The following is a 20,325-nucleotide window of genomic DNA, read 5'->3' as shown; positions in this document are numbered from 1 at the left end:
TCATTATATCAACTGCCTATTTTTCGACAAATAACGAAAGGATTGATATCTGGCAACTCTAGCTCACTGTTGAAAAGGGAAATATCGAACATTTGTAGCCCTCTCACTCGTTTCAATTTCATTTTCCCTAGAACAAGACTAAAAAATTTAGAAAATTAAATTTAACTAGAAAAATTAAAAACTCTTAAACGATGTTTCTCTTCTCTAAATCATTCTCTAACGACGAGATGAATTTGAACCGTTTTGGTATATCATTTTCATTTTTAATTCCGAGATAAGAAAATCTATTCGAAAATTATCGATTTACAATAATTTTTTTTGAAAAAGTAAGAACTCTCAAACGACATTTTTTTCCTCTCAAACGATTCTCTAGCGATTTGCATAAAAAAGTTAAAACATAAGGTGTGGGGGCCAACTTCACGCTAAAAATTAAGATTGCTTTTACGGTGAAAGCAGGAACTCTCAAACGAAAGTTCCTTTCTCTCAAACAATTTGCATAAAAAAATGAGGTGTGGGGGCTAACTTTACGGAAGTGAAATTTCGGTATACCGGTCTAAATAAGGATGATTACTTTTTGATTATCGATTTTTTATCTATAGAGGTTAAAATCGGTTGATTTTAAGATTCACGCAAGGGATCAAAATGAAAAAAAAAACTTTTTTAAATCGTTTATTCAGTCATATTAATAAGAATCATTCAAAAGAAGTTGCATATTTAATGCCTGGTTATACGATACAAATGGTATAGACTGACTTTTTTACATTATGCTTGTCCACTATGTCGAGTCGTCATGATATTCATTACGAAAAGTGGTTTTCTTAAAAAAGGCATTTCATCTGCGTATAAGTCCGCATGGAATTAAGAAAAACAAAAGTAACAAAAAAACAAAACCGACTTCCAGACAATATACGAAGTCGGTGTCAGCCGAGGTAGACATTAATATTTCTACGTAAGGCTTTCTACATTTTTACCATAAAATTTGACAATTAACATATAGTAACGTTTATGTAATGAATCTACATTGACCGACACCGACTTCAATGTAATAATAATTGTAAAATAGACATAACAGGTACAATAAAGGAGGTTTAAATATTCAAGGAATTATTTTATTACTTTTTCATCATAACCAGCTCACTATATGCCCACACGGAGGGGCTCCGAGCCTACCCTAAATTAGTTTTGTTTGGTAGTCGGTTATTTTTTAACTATTTCTTTATTTATTTCTAGATATTCAGTGAATCTTAACATCGCAATATGATAATCATTAGCTTTCAAAATTTAAATCTGTTAGCTAAGAAGTAATAACATCATTGCGATATTCAATTCCATGATTTTGACGCCAATTTGACGATGGACCAATATCGTTTTGACGCTAACATTTACTACGATGATTTCTCACCTGTGTGTGTTTTTAAATGTATATTTAAATGGCCTTTTTGAGCACTTTTATATTTACATAAGTGACATGAGAATGGTTTCTCATCTGTGTGTCTTTAAATGTATATTTATATGGCCTTTTTGTGCAGTTGTATATTTTCAGAAATTACATGAGAATGGTTTCTCACTTGCGTGTTTTCTTTTTAGATGTATTGTTAAACTGTCTTTTCGTGCACATTTATATTTGCATAAATTACATGAGAATGGTTTCTCACCTGTGTGTGTTCTTAAATGATTTACTAAACTGCCATGTTGGGCACATGTATATTTACATAAGTGACATGAGAAAGGTTTCTCACCCGTGTGTGTTCTTAAATGTGTTTTTAAACGACATTTTCGTGCACATGTATATTTACATAAGTGACATGAGAATGGGTTCTTACCTGTATGTTTTTTTAAATGTAATGTTAAACTGTCTTTTCTTGCACATTTATATTTACATAAATTACATGAGAATGGTTTCTCACCCGTGTGTGTTCTTAAATGATTTATTAAACTGCCATTTTCGGCACATGTATATTTACATAAATGACATGAGAAAGGTTTCTCACCCGTGTGTTTTCTTAAATGTATTTTTAAACGACCTTTTTGTGCACATGTATATTTACATAAGTGACATGAGAATGGTTTCTTACCTGTATGTTTACTAAAGTGTAATGTTAAACTGTCTTTTCTTGCACATTTATATTTACATAAATTACATGAGAATGGCTTCTCATCTGTATGTGTTCGGAAATGTTTTATTAAACTGCCATGTTGTGCACATGTATATTTACATAAGTGACATGAGAAAGGTTTCTCACCCGTGTGTGTCCTTAAATGCAAATTTAATTGGTCTTTTCGTGCACATTTATATTTACATAAGTGACATGAGAATGGTTTCTCATCTGTGTGTGTTATTAAATGTATTTCTAAACGACCTTTTTCTGAACATGTATATTTACAGAAATTACCTGAGAATGGTTTCTCATCTGTATGTGTTAGGTAATCTTTGTTTAAGTGTTCTTTAAGTGTACATTTGTGTCCATAGACATGAGTGTTTACTGTCTTAGCTGCATGTACTTTTAAATGCGTCTCGATACAAAGCTTCACTTTAGTTTTAAATTCACAAACGTCACAGTAAAAGAAATCGTTAAAGGAAGGTCTTTCTTGAATATCTGTATTCTTTGTCTGGTCAAGTTTATTTTCTTCTATTATATGTTTCTTCAGTAAACTTTTCGTTAGAAAACATTTACCACAATGATCGCATGTGAAGTTATTGGGCATTTTCAGTTCGTCATTAATTTTTCTTTTAATTCCATGTCGCATTTTTCTATTATCAGTGTCGGTGGTCTCTTTTACATTTTCTACACTACTCGGCATTGATTCTGGAAATGTATATTTTTGATGTCTATTTAAGCGGCCACCTGAATTCGAACAAAACTAGTAAGCCGATCTTAGAAATTCATTCTACGTTATAAATGAGTAACATAGGTTGTTTTTTATAATTTCTTAATGTCACGTGGACGAAGTCACGGGCAACAGCTAGTAATTAATGATTACCTTATTAAGCTAACTAACATTCTAAACGTGAAAGTTCAAACTGCTGGATCTCGATGAAATTTGTCACATGTGAAGAGAACACATAGGCTAAACAGCTTTTGTATCATTGAAGTCCGCGCAGACAGTCGCGGGTGACAGCTAATTTATAATGCTAGGGTGTGTAAGGTATATTATATATTTACTAGCTGTTGCTTGCGACTTCGCCCGCGTGAAATTATAAAAGACTTCATTTTATTTAATGTAATAATAAATTTAATGTAGGGCTTTTTATTAAAGAGAGAATTATTCCAAAATATTCTGCGACGACATCCTACACTTAGTAGTGTGTGTTTACGCTTTATATTAGTATAGTACAGATTATAAAAAAAGTTCCAGTGACAACAATTTAATTCATTTTGTCTGGTCGGCTAAGTAGTTTTTGCATGAATCAAATATTGAAAAGTATTTCAGTTTTATAATTATGATCTTCATTATTTTTACATAAATAAGAGTTCAAAGACTCTTGCATTTTCTATAGTACTTGGAATTGGTTTTGGAAATATGTACTTAAATTAAATTACCCATTAAAATCATTAGAAACATTACATTGCTTTGAAGTAAGTTAATTATCCTTTGCATGAATATTTACATCAGACATTGTTATTGTTACATACTTTAAAACATTTTTCCAATTATCACTCATCACCATCACCACTCACCATACGTCCCCACCGAGGGGCTCGGAGCCTACCCTAAAGTTAGGGTGACTAGGCCATAGTCAACCACGCTGGCCAAGTGCGGGTTGGTTTACTTCACACAATTTAATATATAATAATAAATTCACACATTCATACACAAATAATAAATTATGTAGATATGAAATTTCGAAAATCACAGGAACAGCGGGATTTGAACCCAACACCTGTAGATTACAAGTCAAGTGCTTAAACCACTGAACCACCGACACTCTAATTATCACTCATTGCCAATAATTACCTGAAAACTTAGTTTGTTTCCTCAATAACATTCTTTTGGTTATATCATCAACTTTCATTGCTAATTTAGATATACAAATATCTAGATTATCCATAGTTGTAGACTATTTCTTTACTTTATCTGAAGTAACAGACGTTGGTTCTGAAACACAATTGGATCATGTAATTTGAAGAGGTTTTAAAGGTATAATTCATTACATTTGTGTATATACATTTAAAACATTTTTTATATTCTTTTTATGTTATGGCTCCCGTGGGATACAGTAATTTTTATTATTCATGTTTACTCAATAACACTGTTACCATATCTCATTGAAATTTAGCACAGATATTAAACAAAGTCTGTAGTAATATATTGGATACGGTAACCAGAAAAATTACATATACCCGAGGGAGAGATTTTCGTAGTTCGTTTGTTTTTTAGTAATGAGCGATCGAAGTCGCGGGGAAGCACTAGTATGCATATGGATAAATAACGGATAACAAACTAATAGCATCAATATGCTGAAAATCACAAAGGCAGAACGTATACATGGCTTATAGAAATGTAAAGAAGTGAAACATAAACTCACCCGTTTCTTGAGGCTGACAATTATGAAGTCTTACATCGATGCCTAAACCGTAATCCGTTTCACTGTTTTTCACAGAAAACATTTACTCTTCGGTGTACTGCCTGGTTGTAATTATATATAACATTTACTTCGAGAGTACATAGTTTGTCTTAATAATAATGACAATTTTGTTTGACAAACCATTTGACAATGTAGTAGGGACGCGAGTCAAATCAGGTATGACTTATCAAGTATCGATTTTGAACCTCATAGAAGTCGGGATCGATAGATTCCAGACATAACTTATGGCTTAAATTGAAAAGGATGTTTTTTTTTGGTTTTTTCAAATCAATAATGACCAACAGAACCAATATAAAGAATGAGTGTTATATTACTATTACAGTTGTATGTAATCAAATTGGACTTTGCTATGATTATTATCATCGCTATATTCTCTGCACTATCTTAAAAACTAGAATACTCTCTTTGATAAGTTAATAAATAAATAACAGTTTTAGTTTAGTTCAATAAATTTTATTTCAACCGAGTATCGATATTTCATAGTTGTTGGTTATACGTGTTTGTTCGTCACTATGATACCCGTCTATCAAGTACACCATTTACTTTACTTTTTCAACAAAGTAATTCAATACTTCACAACATCATTTATTAAACTATGTCAATCTTATTCAAACTATAGTTTGACAATTTAGGAGTTATGTTAAGTAAAGTCAGGTATGTATCTTTTCGATTATCGATGTTTAGTAGACATTATAATCGATTGATTCTAAATTACATCTAATGGATCAAAATAATAACACTTTTTTTTATTCCTTTATTCAGTCATATTAATAAGAATCGGGATTTTAAAGAAATTCACGTAGACAAAATATAGAAATTGCGGATTTTGAACGACTACCGAATGAAGAAACCTATGCATTAGTAAAGATTGGCAATGAGCTAAAGTTACCAACCGAAGAGATAATACCGACTAGTCTAAAGCATAAACTTATCTTCCTATCAGTAAATCACAAACCCTTGAATAATTAACCTACTACTCAATAACAACACCAACACGAAAGGAAAGGAGTGGAAGGAAAAGTGGATTTGACGGCGGAGGAGACGTATAGGATGGGGAAATGTCCTCTTTATGTGCGTCTCCTCCTCCGTCAATGAAAGGTAGGCAACGCATCTGCAAATCCGGATGTTTATGTGCAGCGATCACTCCATTTCAGTGGATTCATGCCGTTTGCTCGTTTGCCACCTTATATTATATAAAAAAAAACACAGCACTAGTGCACCCTCTCGTACACAATACATAGTACCCTGAATTAATATTATAATTATTACGGAAAACGTTTACCATACATGCTCAATACCTGAAATAGCAAATCTAAATTCAAAATTCAAATTATTTATTAAGAGTTTGGAAAGCCATCTCTTTGAAAATAACCCATGAAGAGAGTATTTCATTTATACAATATATTATGTACATATTTGATATAATATATCACATAAAAAAAATGTCATTATACAACTAAAATACACTCCACAACGACACTACTACACGCCACATATTTTAACACCGCACCCGCTGACAAACCAATCATATGTTTTTTGCGGGGCTATATTTGTATTCTTACCCAAACAAAGATTAGTTTGATTTGAATTGGCCTATTATAAACAAAACACGAATGACTAGTTACCTGTGTGTATTCTTGAATCTCTTTTTATGAGAATTATTTTTTACCTGTGTGTGTCCATAAATGCAAATTCAAATGGCCTTTTCGTGCACATTTACATTTACATAAGTGACATGAGAATGGTTTCTCATCTGTGTGTCTTTAAATGTATATTTAGATGGCCTTTTTGTGCAGTTGTATATTTTCAGAAATTACATGAGAATGGTTTCTCACTTGTGTGTTTTCTTTTTAGATGTATTATTAAACTGTCTTTTCGTACACATTTATAATTGCATAAATTACATGAGAATGGTTTCTCACCTGTGTGTGTTCTTAAATGATTTACTAAACTGCCATGTTGGGCACATGTATATTTACATAAGTGACATGAGAATGGTTTCTCACCCGTATGTGTTCTTAAATGTGTTTTTATACGACCTTTATGTGCACATGTATATTTACATAAGTGACATAAGAATGGGTTCTTACCTGTATGTTTTCTTAAATGTAATGTTAAACTGTCTTTTCTTGCACATTTATATTTACATAAATTACATGAGAATGGTTTCTCACCCGTGTGTGTTCTTAAATAATTTATTAAACTGCCATTTTGGGCACATGTATAATTACATAAGTGACATGAAAAAGGTTTCTCACCCGTGTGTGTTCTTAAATGTATTTTCAAACGATCTTTATTTGCACATGTATATTTACAGAAATTACATGAGAATGGCTTCTCATCTGTATGTGTTCGGAAATGTTTTATTAAACTGCTATTTTGAGTACATGTATATTTACATAAGTGACATGAGAAAGGTTTCTCACCTGTGTGTGTCCTTAAATGCAAATTTAATTGGTCTTTTCGTGCACATTTATATTTACATAAGTGACATGAGAATGGTTTCTTACCTGTGTGTGTTCTTAAATGATTTGTTAAAGTGGCATTATGGGTACATGTATATTTACAAAGGTGACATGATAAAGGTTTCTCACCTGTGTGTGTTATTAAATGTATTTCTAAACGACCTTTTTCTGAACATGTATATTTACAGAAATTACCTGAGAATGGTTTCTCATCTGTATGTGTTAGGTAATCTTTGTTTAAGTGTTCTTTAAGTGTACATTTGTGTCCATAGACATGAGTGTTTACTGTCTTAGCTGCATGTACTTTTAAATGCGTCTCGATACAAAGCTTCACTTTAGTTTTAAATTCACAAACGTCACAGTAAAAGAAATCGTTAAAGAAAGGTCTTTCTTGAATATCTGTATTCTTTGTCTGGTCAAGTTTATTTTCTTCTATTATATGTTTCTTCAGTAAACTTTTCGTTAGAAAACATTTACCACAATGATCGCATGTGAAGTTATTGGGCATTTTCAGTTCGTCATTAATTTTTCTTTTAATTCCATTTCGCATTTTTCTGTTATCAGTGTCGGTGGTCTCTTTTACATTTTCTACACTACTCGGCATTGATTCTGGAAATGTATATTTTTGATGTCTATTTAAGCGGCCACCTGAATTCGAACAAAACTAGTAAGCCGATCTTAGAAATTTTTTCTAAGTTATAAATGAGTAACATAGGTTGTTTCTTATAATTTCTTAATGTCACGTGGACGAAGTCACGGGCAACAGCTAGTAATTAATGATTAACTTATTAAGCTAACTAACATTCTAAGTAGTTTTTGCATGAATCAAATATTGAAAAGTATTTCAGTTTTATAATTATGATCTTCATTATTTTTACACAAATAAGAGTTCAAAGACTCTTGCATTTTCTATAGTATTTGGAATTGGTTTTGGAAATATGTACTTAAATTATATTACCTATTAAAATCATTAGAAACATCACATTGCTATGAAGTAAGTTGATTATCCTTTGCATGAATATTTACATCAGACATTGTTATTGTTACATACTTTAAAACATTTTTCCAATTATCACTCATCACCATCACCACTCACCATACGTCCCCACCGAGGGGCTCGGAGCCTACCCTAAAGTTAGGGTGACTAGGCCATAGTCAACCACGCTGGCCAAGTGCGGGTTGGTTTACTTCACACATATCTAATATATAATAATAAATTCACACATTCATACACAAATAATAAATTAACTACATATGAAATTTCGAAAATCACAGGAACAGCGGGATTTGAACCCAACACCTGTAGATTACAAGTCAAGTGCTTAAACCACTGAACCACCGACACTCTAATTATCACTCATTGCCATTAATTACCTGAAAACTTAGTTTGTTTCCTCAATAACATTCTTTTGGTTATATCATCAACTTTAATTGCTAATTTAGATATACAAATATCTAGATTATCCATAGTTGTAGACTATTTCTTTACTTTATCTGAAGTAACAGACGTTGGTTCTGAAACACAATTGGATCATGTTATTTGAAGAGGTTTTAACTCTTAAATGCATATTGTCGCCAAAAGTCTACAAACAAAATTATAGTTTTTATTGAACCATGACTTTTTTTTATTATTTTTACCTTAATCTGTGACTCAAAGCCTATACTGAAATATTGATTTTATAATTAAATAAAAAATCATGCATTTAGGGGTTAAAGGTATAATTCATTACATTTGTATATATACATTTAACAAATTTTTATACTCTTGATGACTATTTTTTTTAATATTCACCACAATATTCATTATCTTTTTTTTGGTATTTCCCCAGCTTCCCATTAATTCTTATTTTACATTCATGACCCCTGTCAAATTTATTATCATTTATTTTTTTGATAATACAATACAATAGCAAATCATGAAAATCTTTAAAAAAATAAGGAGATAAACTCAACATGGTTTTAAATTTTTTTGGGGCACATTTATTTCCTGTTGCAACTTTGTTTGTACTGTAACTTTGTCTTTACTAGTCCAAAACTAAGTTTCTCTTAACTTAACACATTTTTTAAATTACTACTGGGTTTAATTACATTTTTAAAACAATTCTGTAGAAATAACAATCTCTCTACGAGTCTCTGGTATGAATTTATTGTAAGGCAAAATTCATATAAAATACAAAGTCAGGCGCATCTCGCCTCGTCACTCACGATCGTTGCGACAGACTACGTAATTTTTTTAGTCGCCCTCGTGACGTTCCAAAGATTAAGTTAGTTTACTTTTTTTTATAAATTTTAATGTTTAGATGGACGAATGTATATTTTAGCCTAAACTGCTGAACAGATCTCCATGAAATTTAGCAGTTACTTTTGATTTTGGTAATAGTTACGGTTCCCGTGGGATACAGTAATTCGATTGTTCGTGTTAACTCAATAATACTGTAACCGTTCACGATATTTGATTGAAATATGGCACATATATTAAACAAAGTCTGTAGTAATATAAGTGATATAATACATACCAGGAGAAATGACAGGGAGAGTTTTCTTCGTAGTTCGTTTGTTTTTTAGTAATTAGCGATCGAAGTCGCGGAAAACAGCTATTATGCATTTGAATAAATAATGGATAACAAACTATCAGCACCAAAATTGCGAATATCAAAATGGTGGAACGTACATCATGGCTTATAGAAATGTAAAAAGAATTAAAACATAAAAATTCACCCGTTTCTTGAGGCTGACAATTTGAAATAGTGATGGACACGAGTTGCTTTTTACTCGAGTGACTCGAGTCGTTTTTATGTTACTCGGACTCGAGTGAAATTTTTGACAACTCGAGTTGACTCGAATTACGAGTGACTCGTAACCACTTTTTGGTATATACCAAGCGGAATAAGAAATTCTTACAACAATTTTAGTTAAATTTGTTATCTTTTTAAAAATACACTATTTCTGTTCTTTTGTTGGGTTTATTTAAGCTTCATTTAAGTTGATTTTAAAGCATGTTAATTATTTAAATTGTGTAGGAACATTATAAAAATGTTCATTTTTGGATCTCATGAAAATTACTTGTTAGAATTAATTAAAATGGATTAGAACGTATTAGTAGTAGTACTACGTAGTACAATATTAAATTTCAACTAATAGTTGATAAAAGAGGTTTCTTGATAGGGTTTAGTTCAAAGAAAAATTCTATTTTTACACATTTTATACAGATTTTTTTAATTAACTTTTACGTTAATGCGAAAACGATTTATTTATGTTAAGTTAACATTGTTTTATTGGTTTTAAAATCTCCACTCGAGTGGCATTCGAGTAAGAAAGTTACCAGTACCGAGTGACTCGAGGGAAAAAAATCACTCGAGCCATCACTAATTTGAAATCAAACCAACCTAACATCGATATCGATGCCTATACTTTTTAGTTTGTTTGTTTAGACGTAGCGTTAATACACGTCACTAGTTAAAATAACCTGTAGCGCGATATGTAACTAATTCACTTGTTACGAGTCTAATTAAAAGTAGTGATTAATGTAAATGCGTTACTCGGGCGAGTTCGGCTTCGAAGTTGTGATTTTTGTAAATGTTTTACTATGGCTGGCTCCGTCTCGATTTTAAAGTAGTGATTTAGGTAAGATAGTTATTCGGGCTAGCTCGGTCTTTCGGTAATGCGCATTTGCAATAAATGTTTCATTTCTTTCGTATCGCGCCTCGACCGCCTACGTAGCATACGTAGTATACGTTTAATTTTCATACGTTGTTTTGTAAATTTAGATAACAAATTAGAGGGACCAATGGTAAATAATTTTTTGCGGCCCCGGGAAATATTATAAGAAAAACAAAACAGTAAAGTTTGTTTTTTTCGTTTCGTGTGCAACTATACTTGGTGTATGTGTTTATACACAGTAGCGAATAGAATTAGCTAGTTACAAAAATCACTAGTTTTAAAACACGTGACTCCAACTTCACATGGTAGAATTTTTTGTTCCTGTTTACGCAATTTGTATAGCACATCCTTCTCCTAAAACGTAGTATTGATAGATTTAGGTAGGTGGTTTTGGTAATTTTGAGATGATTTTGAATTACTTTGTCATAAATAATTTTATTTGAGCATACCAGAACATAACTTAGATTTAATTTTACTCTGCCTTTTTCTGCCATTGTCATTGTCAGTTGTCACAACACAATTATTTTTCGGTTGTAAAATTTTTCAAAGGCGTGCGATGCACTTACAATTAATTTCAATTCGTTTAGCTAAGTAAGCAACTTAAAGCTTATAAGTAAAACATTATTATAAGCGGAATAAGGAATTCATTTCTTCTGATCGAATAATTAAGTATCCCATAAGGTAAGCATGAAATAATTGGAACATGTTTCGAACAAATGATTTTCAAACTCGCGGTATTCATTAACAATGAAGTGTTGAATACTTTATACCTCGAATGGGTATGGTTACAATTACTTGTTTAAGTGTCTTATAGTCGTTATCGCTATTAAAATGTTATTTTGCTGATGGTTCTAGAAGTTTTAACTACGTAGTTATACTTGTTGCATCTGTGTATCCAAACATTGATGCGCATGTGTTGATTTAAAATCAATCACTATCGATTAAAACGCATAACTGATGCGCTGTAAATGTAGGTCATAACGTTTTTGACGAAGTAAATTTTGTGATACACTCGATCGTCAGAGTTGACACCAAATTGATCTTTAAGAAGCGATTCTACAGTAATACGAAATAATAAAGATTAAGGTAATACAATTATATAGTTTAACAAACAATATTCTTGTTACTTTTCTTACTATCTTCCTCCTTCTCCTACTCAAATAGCAGTGCAACAGGTTTTTGTCCTCCAAATAACTCTATGTTACGTCCTCTCAGTCACTCCCTTCTTGGTCATGTCATCTTTCACTCAATCCATCTCCTACAACTACCTCAACATCTTGCTCCTTATCCTACTCTCTTAGGGTCGGGGCAACAGGTTTATTGTCCTTATAACTCTGTCATCCGTCATCTTAGTCATCACTCCCTTTTTGATCATGTCACCCTTTACACAATCCATCCATCTTTCTATGTCTGCCTCTACCAATGTACCCTTCCACACTCATAACTAACATTCTCCTTGTACATCTCTACCAGTTAAAGATAAATGTTGGTGGTCAGTGGTTTAAGCACTTGAGTTGTAATCTACCGGTCTTGGTTTTTTATGGGTGGGGTTTTGCCTACCTCTCGTTCCACCTGACATATGTTTGGGAAAGGGATGTTGGGTGCCGGTGGAACTCTTTATTTCTTTATACAGTAGAACCTTGATAACTTAAACTTTGGTAACTTAAAAACCTCTCTAACTTTAAAAAATAATATGTTCCCTTCCCATCAGACCAAATGGACACATGTAAACAATTAAATAATTTTTTTATAATTTTATGTGGATGAAGTCGCATGGGAACAGCTAGTTCAAAGATAGTTCACTATAGCCCCCTTTTTTTTTTCCGAAGGGGAATGCTTTCTGCATACTCCATGCCTCGGGGCAGACACGTGAGTTATGTGGGACTCTCCCCCCCTAGTGGCATACCGCACTAAACCCCTCCCTCCTGGCCATTGTGTGGGGCGCCACGGGATCGCTTCCGCTTGCCACCGCGACGCCCCACTGACCGCCCCGGGAAGGGGCACTCGGTGCGTCCCAACGAGTTGAGACGCTGCACCCTAAGGCGCTCCTCGGAAGACGGCACCGTACAATGCGGGCTCGGAGAAATTCACTATAGCCCCTAACTTAGGGTAGGCTCCGCCCCTCTAGGGATGTATAGTGGATGGGTTTACATATTACCGTTTTCATTTTCAGTAATGGCGGATCCCAACCCACACGCAATGATGACATGCCCTTACAATCCGACGCATCAAGTTGAGAAATATAGACTACAAGTGCACATAGGGAAGTGTGCGAAACAATATAGTAAAGGGACAAAAGCAATTTGCCCGTTTGATTCTACACATGTGGTGAATGACCCAGAGCTAGACGTAAGTGAAATACAAATGTCAAAATGTCCTAAGACTCGGTTCTGCCCTAAGCATGAACACTAGTACACACTTTTTACAATGTAAGATAGCAAATGAGCAAGTGGCCTGAATCCACCGAAATGGAGTGACCGCTGCAAAAACATCCGCAATTGCAGCGCTGCCTACCCTTCATTGACGGAGACGCACATAAAGAGGATTCCCCTTTTGTCTGATGAGTGGTGCTGGAGGGTTAATTTTAGTCCCTTTTCCTTTCCATCCTTTCCTCTTAAAAGTGGATTTGACGGTGGAGACGCATAGAAAGGAGAAATGTCCTCTTTATGTGCATCTCCGTCAATGAAGGGTAGGCAGCGCTGCAATTGCGGATGTTTATGTGCAGCGGTCGCTTTCCATTTCGGTGGATTCAGGCCGCTTGCTCGGTAGCCACCTTATATTACAAAAAGGCGTGAAAATACATAGCCTAAAACGTGACATACTTACGTCACGTTTTAGGGTACCTACCACTACCACCCTACACTTGTAGGGTTTTTTATTAAAGAAATAATTATTCAAAACTTTTATTCTAATAATTATTCAACGCTTTATTATATTAAGTACTAGCTGTTCCCGTGCGGCTTCATCCGCATGAAATTATGAAAATTTCATTTTATTGTTTACATTTGTCAAATTATCAATAGCAAATGTAAAAATGTCATGACATTACAAACCTTGGCAATCTTGCTTTTTGATGTTAGCAGCAACTTATGGTCTCTTTTCCAAGTTAGAGTTTTTATCCAAAATGTGTACCCCCTAAATTTAGCGTGAAAATATATACCCTAAAGTGTGACGTAAGTGTAGGGCTTTCTATTAAAAAAAATATTCAAAAATATGTTGTAATTGCTGACATCTTAAGCAACAAAGAAGTGTGTTTACGCTTTATTATTAGTATAGATAAGGCAAACTTGTGTCTATGGTTCCCTTATGTTTTAGTTCCACATTACGGTGTGTCCAAAGCGGTCTATGCTGGACACCCAGTTGTATATAACAGATGATGACTACACACCGACAGTCGGTCTTGCTGCACCAGCTCCCGCAGTACCTTCAGAAGAAAACTGGGATGAAGTAAGTGCTAACATAAATACTAATGTTTTTGTGTGTTTGTAGCCTAAACAGCTGAACGGATCTCGATGATTGTCATACATGTAGAGGATACTGACTTTTGTTTTTTAATTCCATGCCGATTTTAAATAAAAAGAACACTGTTTTCTCAAATTAACAATGACCATAACAAATAATGAGAGTAAATAAATGTTTATTACTACTACAGCTGTACGTAATCGAATTGGATTTCACTAATATTTCTGTCATCGCTAAATTCTCTACACTATAATCAATACTAGAATTTTCCTCTAAATTAGTTAATAAGAAAATAATAATTTTAGTTGAGTTACCGAATATCGATAGTTCATAATTGTTCGCTGCGTGTTTCGTCACTACGATACCTGTCTATTAAGTATGGCATTTGCCTTCATACAAATTGAATTCGTTACTTCATGCGTCATTTATCAAACTAATCTAAATTATTTAGACACACTATAGTAAGATTTGTTCTCTTTTAGGCATGTTGTGTTTCTTACAACCCAGAACTAAAGAAGAACCCGCCTCATGTTATTACAAAATTAAAAGGCGCAACACCTTCTGAGCGAAGGAAAAAACGTATGGAAGGTGTCAAGAATTATAAACCACCACAACCCTAATTCTTTAAAAAAAAATCATATAAATTTAACCCCTAAATTAGAGTTCCCCAAACTTGTCGTAGACCCCTTGCCATGTTTTTCCGTGTTGTGTAGACCCCCTACTTACCTGATACTGATTTCCTGTATATTTCTAACTGGAGTGAAGTTAATGTTACAAACTTAAAGAAACACATGTTAATTTATACATATATTAAATAAATTTCAATTAAAACTACTCAAAATAATGTATATGTTTTGATAAGATAGTATGATGTAAGTAAATAGGTACTATCAGTGTATCTGTAGAGTTACTATCGTGGACCCCTATTTTCATTTCATGGCCCCCAATATTTTTTTCGCTGATGTAGACTTCTTGCAGGTTGTTAGACCCTAGGGTCCGATATAGACCACTTTGAAAATCTGCCTTAAATGAATGTATCTATATATGTGTAAAAAATTTTGAAAAAATCTTTTTTTTTCCATTATTCTATGTTCAATTGTTACCTGTTTCAATTTGTATTTGAAAAAAAAAATGCAATCAAAGGTTCCTCGAATAGCAATTTAATTTGTAATTTTTTCCCTTAGAGACCTTTAACGGAACAGTTCTCTTTGTATTGTGGTAATGAGCAATGTATCATTTAATATTCGGCCATTTTTCTATAAAAAAACTAAAAAAAATGTCCAAACAACAAAAAACAATGTTGATTTTTTTTGGTATCAGGAATCTTTGAATAATACTGTTTTTTAGAAGACAGGGCTATATGAGGTAAAGACTCCTACTGGAAAAATTGCTAGCCAGTTGCGAAATAGCGTTTAACAGTCATCTTGAGGTAACACGTAAAAATGTTCCGTAACTTTATTTCTTTTTAAAGAAAAAAATCTTCAACTTTCATATTTTTTGAGATACGTATTTTTACGTAGGAACCATTTATATGTTTAACTTTGAAAATATAAGTTCAAATATTAACGGATCTAGCAAGAAAAATGCCTAAATTGACAAAATTTCGTAAAAACAAAAAATGTTTTTAATTTTTTGAAAAATTTTTTGTACGTATTTAATCGACTTTAATTTTTCTATTTGGATATAAGTTTTATGTTTGTTTGTAAATTGCTTAAACACAAGAGATCATCTTAAAATGTGGTTCAGTTTCGTAAAAAAATACTCAATGGAATCCAGACTTGAACTGGGGTATAACTATTCAATAATAAGGGCTAAAATTCAACCCTTAAATAGCGGAGAGTTATAAATCGCATTTGGCTACAATCGATTTTATTTTAAAATCAGCCTGTTTGTTACCTTTGACTGATGTTCAAATTAAAAAACAAAAAGGCGCATATTACGAAAATATAAAAAAAAATGTATTGATTTTTTTTACTATTTTTCCCCTTAAGTAAAAAACACAGTAAAAGGTACATTTATATGTTTTGTAATTTAATTTGAAAAAATCAGGCTTTTAAGGGTTAAATACGGTCAAATTATTCCTTCAAATTGCTAAGTTCGCTTGCATTACGGTGCTTATTGAAGACTTAGCTATACTTCTATCTCATTAAATAACTTATAATTATATATGTAGCGCTTAAAGAACGAATTATTTTTAAAAAATCTACTGAAGTAGAGATTTTTTATTTTAGTGTTAAAAAATTTTTTTTTTGCTATAAAAGTTTTGTCGATATAAGGTTGAAAAAATCTACACTTGATTTTTAAAGTTGCTAAGTTCGCTTGCATTATGGTGCTTATTAAAGACTTAACTATACTTTTATCGCACTAAGTTAGTAAGTTACAGCCGAATATTGAAACAATTATATATAGCGCTTGAAAAACGAATTATTTTTTAAAAAATCTACTTAAGTTCTCTAACGCGAGATTTTGTTTTTAGTGTTTGAAAAATTTTTTTGTTACAAAATTTTCGTCGAATTAAGGTTGAAAAAATCTACACTTGAATTCTAAAGTTAATTAGAATTGTGATTTGTCATATTTGTTAAGAAGATTTTAATTTCGTTTAAAAATTCGGCCATTATTGTATAAATGTTTAAGTTCATTTTGTTACTTTCTAAGTTACCTATTTTAGTCTTAAGATTGTAATAAGTTATGTGCCATGTGATGGCAACCGCTCAACTATCTATAACTTTGGGAAAATGTAAAAAATCTTAAGATTTTACGATTTTTTTTCCGAAAATATATGTAAAAAATTATTTTTTAATATGTAAAAATGTTAAAAAACTCTATATTGTTTAATGTACTTAACAAGGTTAAAAACGAATTAAGGTCCCGTTTAATTGTATTATTTAAAAAAATATTAAAATAAGTATTTACAAGTCTGTATTCATTAACAAAAAATATTTTTTCTGACATGTATAACCAAAAAAATATATTTTTTTATCTTCTTAGATAATTGGTTAAAGTTTTCTCAATACGACTCTGTAGAAAAAAATAATGATTAGGAAGTCTAAGAAAAAAATCATCACCAGCTCACCCACTCAGGCTCGGAGCCTACACTAAGGTAACCAGAAATTAGTAACTGCACTTTACACATATCTTTGAATTTCTTTACCTATATTCTATTGATGTTTCCCTTCACCTAAACGTCAGGTTTCGAACCCTAGATCTGTGGATGTCAAGTGCTTAAACCCCCAAACCATTGAGGCTCGAGGAACATTTTTTTAATTTTTCGTTTAGCAACAATTTTTGCCATATAAGGGCCTGTCCCACCACTTGTTGATAGCTCAGATAGCTAATTGTCACTGTCAGATAAGGTAACAAAAAATGCCATCATATGTTTTTCTATGGATTGTTACCAGACTTAAAATTTGGTGAGAAAAACCCTTATCCAGTGACAGTATTTTTATAATTTACTTGTACAGAACCTTTGCAATATCTTATTTTAGGGTAATGGTTAAATGACTGTTATTGTCCCTATGTAGTTTTTTTATAATAAAAAATTACAATAGTGGGCAATTAATTATTGATGAATGTTTGTTTAGTTAACCATTTAATGTATTGATGTCTGAAATGTTGTGAAAAGTAAATGTATAAGAAATTTAATTTTGTTGTTTTTTTTAAAACTTTATTTACCCTTATTGTAAATATATGCACTGAAATATCAAGGAAATACAAGATATGTTAATAAAAATTGGCACCCACCTGCACGCACTATCTTTGGGGTAAAAATTTTCAAAATCAGTCTACTAGTGCCGGGGGTATCGCATAGCACACTTAAAAAAAACATACAGACGAATTTAGTACATCCTTTTGGGAAGTCGGAAAAAAATGATCCAAAGGCAAAAAAAAAACTTATTAATTTTTTTAAATTGCTTACTTTATGATGATTGCTTTATTTTTTAAATCTTAGTAATTTCATATTTAGATACTATTTACCTATGAAATACAAAAACAAAAACAGATTAGTTAAAAATTAAAACAAACATCTTAAGATTATCTTAAGTAAACAGAGTTGTCTATACTAATGTAAAAAGAAGAGATTTGTATTTTTGTATGTATTGACATAACTCAAAAACTATTGGGACGATTTCAAAAATTCTTTCACCGTTAGAAAGGTAATTTATCTGTGAGTAACATAGGCTATATTTTGAAATTTCACGCGAACGAATTTACGAGCAACAGCTAGTTACAGATATGTTACACCAACGGCGGATCCAGCGGGGTTTATGACCCCCCCTGATCTGGTTGGTCGAGAGCTTGACAAAATATATTTATGTATTTTGTCAAGCTCTTGACTTGACCACGACTACATGACCCCCCCCCTGGCACCAAAGCTGGATCCGCCTTTGTGTAACACTGAAACTAAATGGGCAGAGAAATTAATTATTAGAAACTTGTGTATTTCGAATTTGTTTCGAATTCAACTATAAACAGGTTTTAATGGAATGTAACACAAAATAAATAAAAACAAAACACATATATCTTAACAAATAATTATTTATTCATATATACATGTAAGATTGGAGTGTCTGTAATATGAAAATAAAAAATCCAGATTTCGGGAAGATGTATTTGCATAGCTGATAACGAAAATCTCATTTAAATTTGTCTGTCTGTCTGTCTGCAAGCCATATTTATTCAGCATAACCTCCAAAACGGCTGGACCAATTTTCACTGAAGGGTAGCTAACAGATGGGCATAAGTCGCGGGCAACAGCCAATCTTAAATAAAATCAATTATTTAAATATTCAGCGTCCATTTTCTCAAATTTATCAATCATATCTTCAGGAACATCTATCTTTGAAAGATCTTCAGCTCCTACTTCTTCTTCCTTCTGTATTAAGATGTCGACGACATTCTCGCACGCTAAACATACGGTTGGTTCCTTCTCCCATTTGTGTAACTCTCTTAATACATAATAAACACCATTACCTCGTAAAATCTCTCTAAATTCATGTTTAGAACATAATTTATTTAATGTCTCTAATATCATTTTGCGTATATCTATATCTAGTTCTCTTTGTTTCTCTTTTGGTAGATATTGTAATGCTATGGGTAATTTGTCCATTTCTTCGTCACAATAATCCTCACCACCCATTAATGGACCTAATAAATATGTTAGTAAGTCTAAATCGGGGCTGAGAAGAAATTTGTGATATTGTACATCAAATGTTAGATTTCGTAACGTTCCAATAGCTCCACCTCTTCGTATTATCGATTTTTCGTATTGACAAAAAGGTAATAGTTTTATCAATGGTATGTGTGGATTTTCTTTTACTAACCAATCTCGTACGCGACCACTTCGACTTAAATTACTAAACATGGGCGCGAGGTATTCTAAATCACAACCTTTTTTGTTGAATTCAGTATTGACGAAAACGTTCAAAAGATCGTTTAAATGTTTAAATAGTATATCAACGCATTGTTCAACGTTTTCTTCCACTCTAGTAATATTAGAAAGCACCATACATACAGCATCAGCGTGTGTTTTTTGCGAATCTAAAATATAACCAACGAAAATGTCTAAAACACTAGCGTTATTCGGCTTTAGTTTTAATAATTCTATAGACCCTTCTGAATGCGCTGTTATATTTATAAGTAGGAGTAAAGCCTTTTTGATAACATTATCGATTTTATCATTGGTGCAATCGATTATGTTTTTCAATATATTTTCATTTCCCAATAAAACTTTAACACCATCTTCTGTACCGGATACTCCTATCAAATGATCTAGAGATATCAATTTTAGATCTATTCTCGCTTCTGGTTTAAGGAATTGTTGTAATTCGTTTAAAGTATCTTTTTCCATATTAATGCTTCGTTTTTCTGAATATTTTTAAGTAAACATGTGGTTTGTGTTTACTATTTAATGTCAATGTCAATTTGACAGATTCATTTTGAGTTTAACATCTTTTTCGATGCACTGGATACATGGCTCCTGATGTAAATAAATTAGGTTTCTGAGTTTTTAATTTATTTTATCTTCTTTCTAATAATTTACCATTTAATTTAAATTGCAAAACTTAATTGTCTTTTTTCTGACAAAGATTAAAAATGTGTTGCCATATTTTACGTGGTTAAAACGTATGTTTGGATTGGGTAAAATAAAAC

The 20,325-nt window shown here is 32.2% G+C and overlaps 4 protein-coding genes across 11 annotated transcripts; 1 reads left to right on the top strand and 3 right to left on the bottom strand.

The window, feature by feature from the left end:
• Nucleotides 1-655: 655 nt before the first annotated feature.
• On the bottom strand, nt 656-4,837 carry LOC106105931 (gastrula zinc finger protein XlCGF57.1-like). Of its 2 annotated transcripts, none has more exons than XM_013286414.1 (3): nt 4,529-4,837; nt 3,958-4,098; nt 656-2,846 (listed from the first exon to the last, which is right to left on the bottom strand). In XM_013286414.1, the coding sequence occupies exons 2-3, from the start codon at nt 4,049-4,051 to the stop codon at nt 1,540-1,542; spliced, it is 1,401 nt and encodes a 466-aa protein (XP_013141868.1). In that variant the 5' UTR covers nt 4,052-4,098; nt 4,529-4,837; the 3' UTR covers nt 656-1,539. The 2 variants fall into 2 exon arrangements, with proteins under 2 accessions (XP_013141868.1, XP_013141869.1); XM_013286415.1 differs by having other exon boundaries at nt 656-2,807.
• A 229-nt stretch (nt 4,838-5,066) lies between these two features.
• On the top strand, nt 5,067-17,817 carry LOC106105934 (gametocyte-specific factor 1-like). Of its 4 annotated transcripts, none has more exons than XM_013286423.1 (4): nt 5,067-5,242; nt 12,887-13,062; nt 14,029-14,160; nt 14,658-17,817. In XM_013286423.1, the coding sequence occupies exons 2-4, from the start codon at nt 12,889-12,891 to the stop codon at nt 14,793-14,795; spliced, it is 444 nt and encodes a 147-aa protein (XP_013141877.1). In that variant the 5' UTR covers nt 5,067-5,242; nt 12,887-12,888; the 3' UTR covers nt 14,796-17,817. The 4 variants fall into 4 exon arrangements, with proteins under 4 accessions (XP_013141877.1, XP_013141876.1, XP_013141874.1 ...); XM_013286422.1 differs by lacking the exon at nt 5,067-5,242 and adding an exon at nt 11,100-11,394; XM_013286420.1 differs by lacking the exon at nt 5,067-5,242 and adding an exon at nt 11,100-11,799.
• LOC106105932 (gastrula zinc finger protein XlCGF57.1-like) lies at nt 5,721-10,059 on the bottom strand. Of its 4 annotated transcripts, none has more exons than XM_013286417.1 (3): nt 9,772-10,059; nt 8,428-8,568; nt 5,721-7,701 (listed from the first exon to the last, which is right to left on the bottom strand). In XM_013286417.1, the coding sequence occupies exons 2-3, from the start codon at nt 8,519-8,521 to the stop codon at nt 6,395-6,397; spliced, it is 1,401 nt and encodes a 466-aa protein (XP_013141871.1). In that variant the 5' UTR covers nt 8,522-8,568; nt 9,772-10,059; the 3' UTR covers nt 5,721-6,394. The 4 variants fall into 4 exon arrangements, with proteins under 4 accessions (XP_013141871.1, XP_013141870.1, XP_013141873.1 ...); XM_013286416.1 differs by lacking the exon at nt 9,772-10,059 and adding an exon at nt 9,570-9,765; XM_013286419.1 differs by lacking the exon at nt 9,772-10,059 and adding an exon at nt 9,570-9,765 and having other exon boundaries at nt 5,721-7,662.
• Nucleotides 17,818-18,771: 954 nt separating the features above from the next.
• Nucleotides 18,772-20,077, bottom strand: LOC106105890 (protein HGH1 homolog). Its single transcript, XM_013286347.1, has one exon. The coding sequence runs from the start codon at nt 20,021-20,023 to the stop codon at nt 18,947-18,949; it is 1,077 nt and encodes a 358-aa protein (XP_013141801.1). The 5' UTR covers nt 20,024-20,077; the 3' UTR covers nt 18,772-18,946.
• Nucleotides 20,078-20,325: the final 248 nt, after the last annotated feature.

The sequence above is a fragment of the Papilio polytes genome, unplaced genomic scaffold (assembly GCF_000836215.1).
Source record: "Papilio polytes unplaced genomic scaffold, Ppol_1.0 DF822622.1, whole genome shotgun sequence".
In the NCBI taxonomy this organism is placed as follows: domain Eukaryota; kingdom Metazoa; phylum Arthropoda; class Insecta; order Lepidoptera; family Papilionidae; genus Papilio; species Papilio polytes.
The sequence above is the reverse complement of the archived record's forward strand: the minus strand, read 5'-3'. Positions and strand labels throughout refer to the sequence as shown.

What these genes read in the sequence shown, in the direction of transcription:
- LOC106105931 (XM_013286414.1), bottom strand. Translation starts at nt 4,051, where the DNA reads ATGGATAATCTAGATATTTGTATATCTAAATTAGCAATGAAAGTTGAT. An exon ending in GAAACAAACTAAGTTTTCAG is followed by an intron (nt 2,847 to 3,957) that starts GTAATTATTGGC and finishes GTTCGAATTCAG; the next exon opens with GTGGCCGCTTAAATAGACAT.
- LOC106105932 (XM_013286417.1), bottom strand. Translation starts at nt 8,521, where the DNA reads ATGGATAATCTAGATATTTGTATATCTAAATTAGCAATTAAAGTTGAT. An exon ending in GAAACAAACTAAGTTTTCAG is followed by an intron (nt 7,702 to 8,427) that starts GTAATTAATGGC and finishes GTTCGAATTCAG; the next exon opens with GTGGCCGCTTAAATAGACAT.
- LOC106105934 (XM_013286423.1), top strand. Translation starts at nt 12,889, where the DNA reads ATGGCGGATCCCAACCCACACGCAATGATGACATGCCCTTACAATCCG. An exon ending in TGAATGACCCAGAGCTAGAC is followed by an intron (nt 13,063 to 14,028) that starts GTAAGTGAAATA and finishes CTTATGTTTTAG; the next exon opens with TTCCACATTACGGTGTGTCC. An exon ending in CAGAAGAAAACTGGGATGAA is followed by an intron (nt 14,161 to 14,657) that starts GTAAGTGCTAAC and finishes GTTCTCTTTTAG; the next exon opens with GCATGTTGTGTTTCTTACAA.
- LOC106105890 (XM_013286347.1), bottom strand. Translation starts at nt 20,023, where the DNA reads ATGGAAAAAGATACTTTAAACGAATTACAACAATTCCTTAAACCAGAA.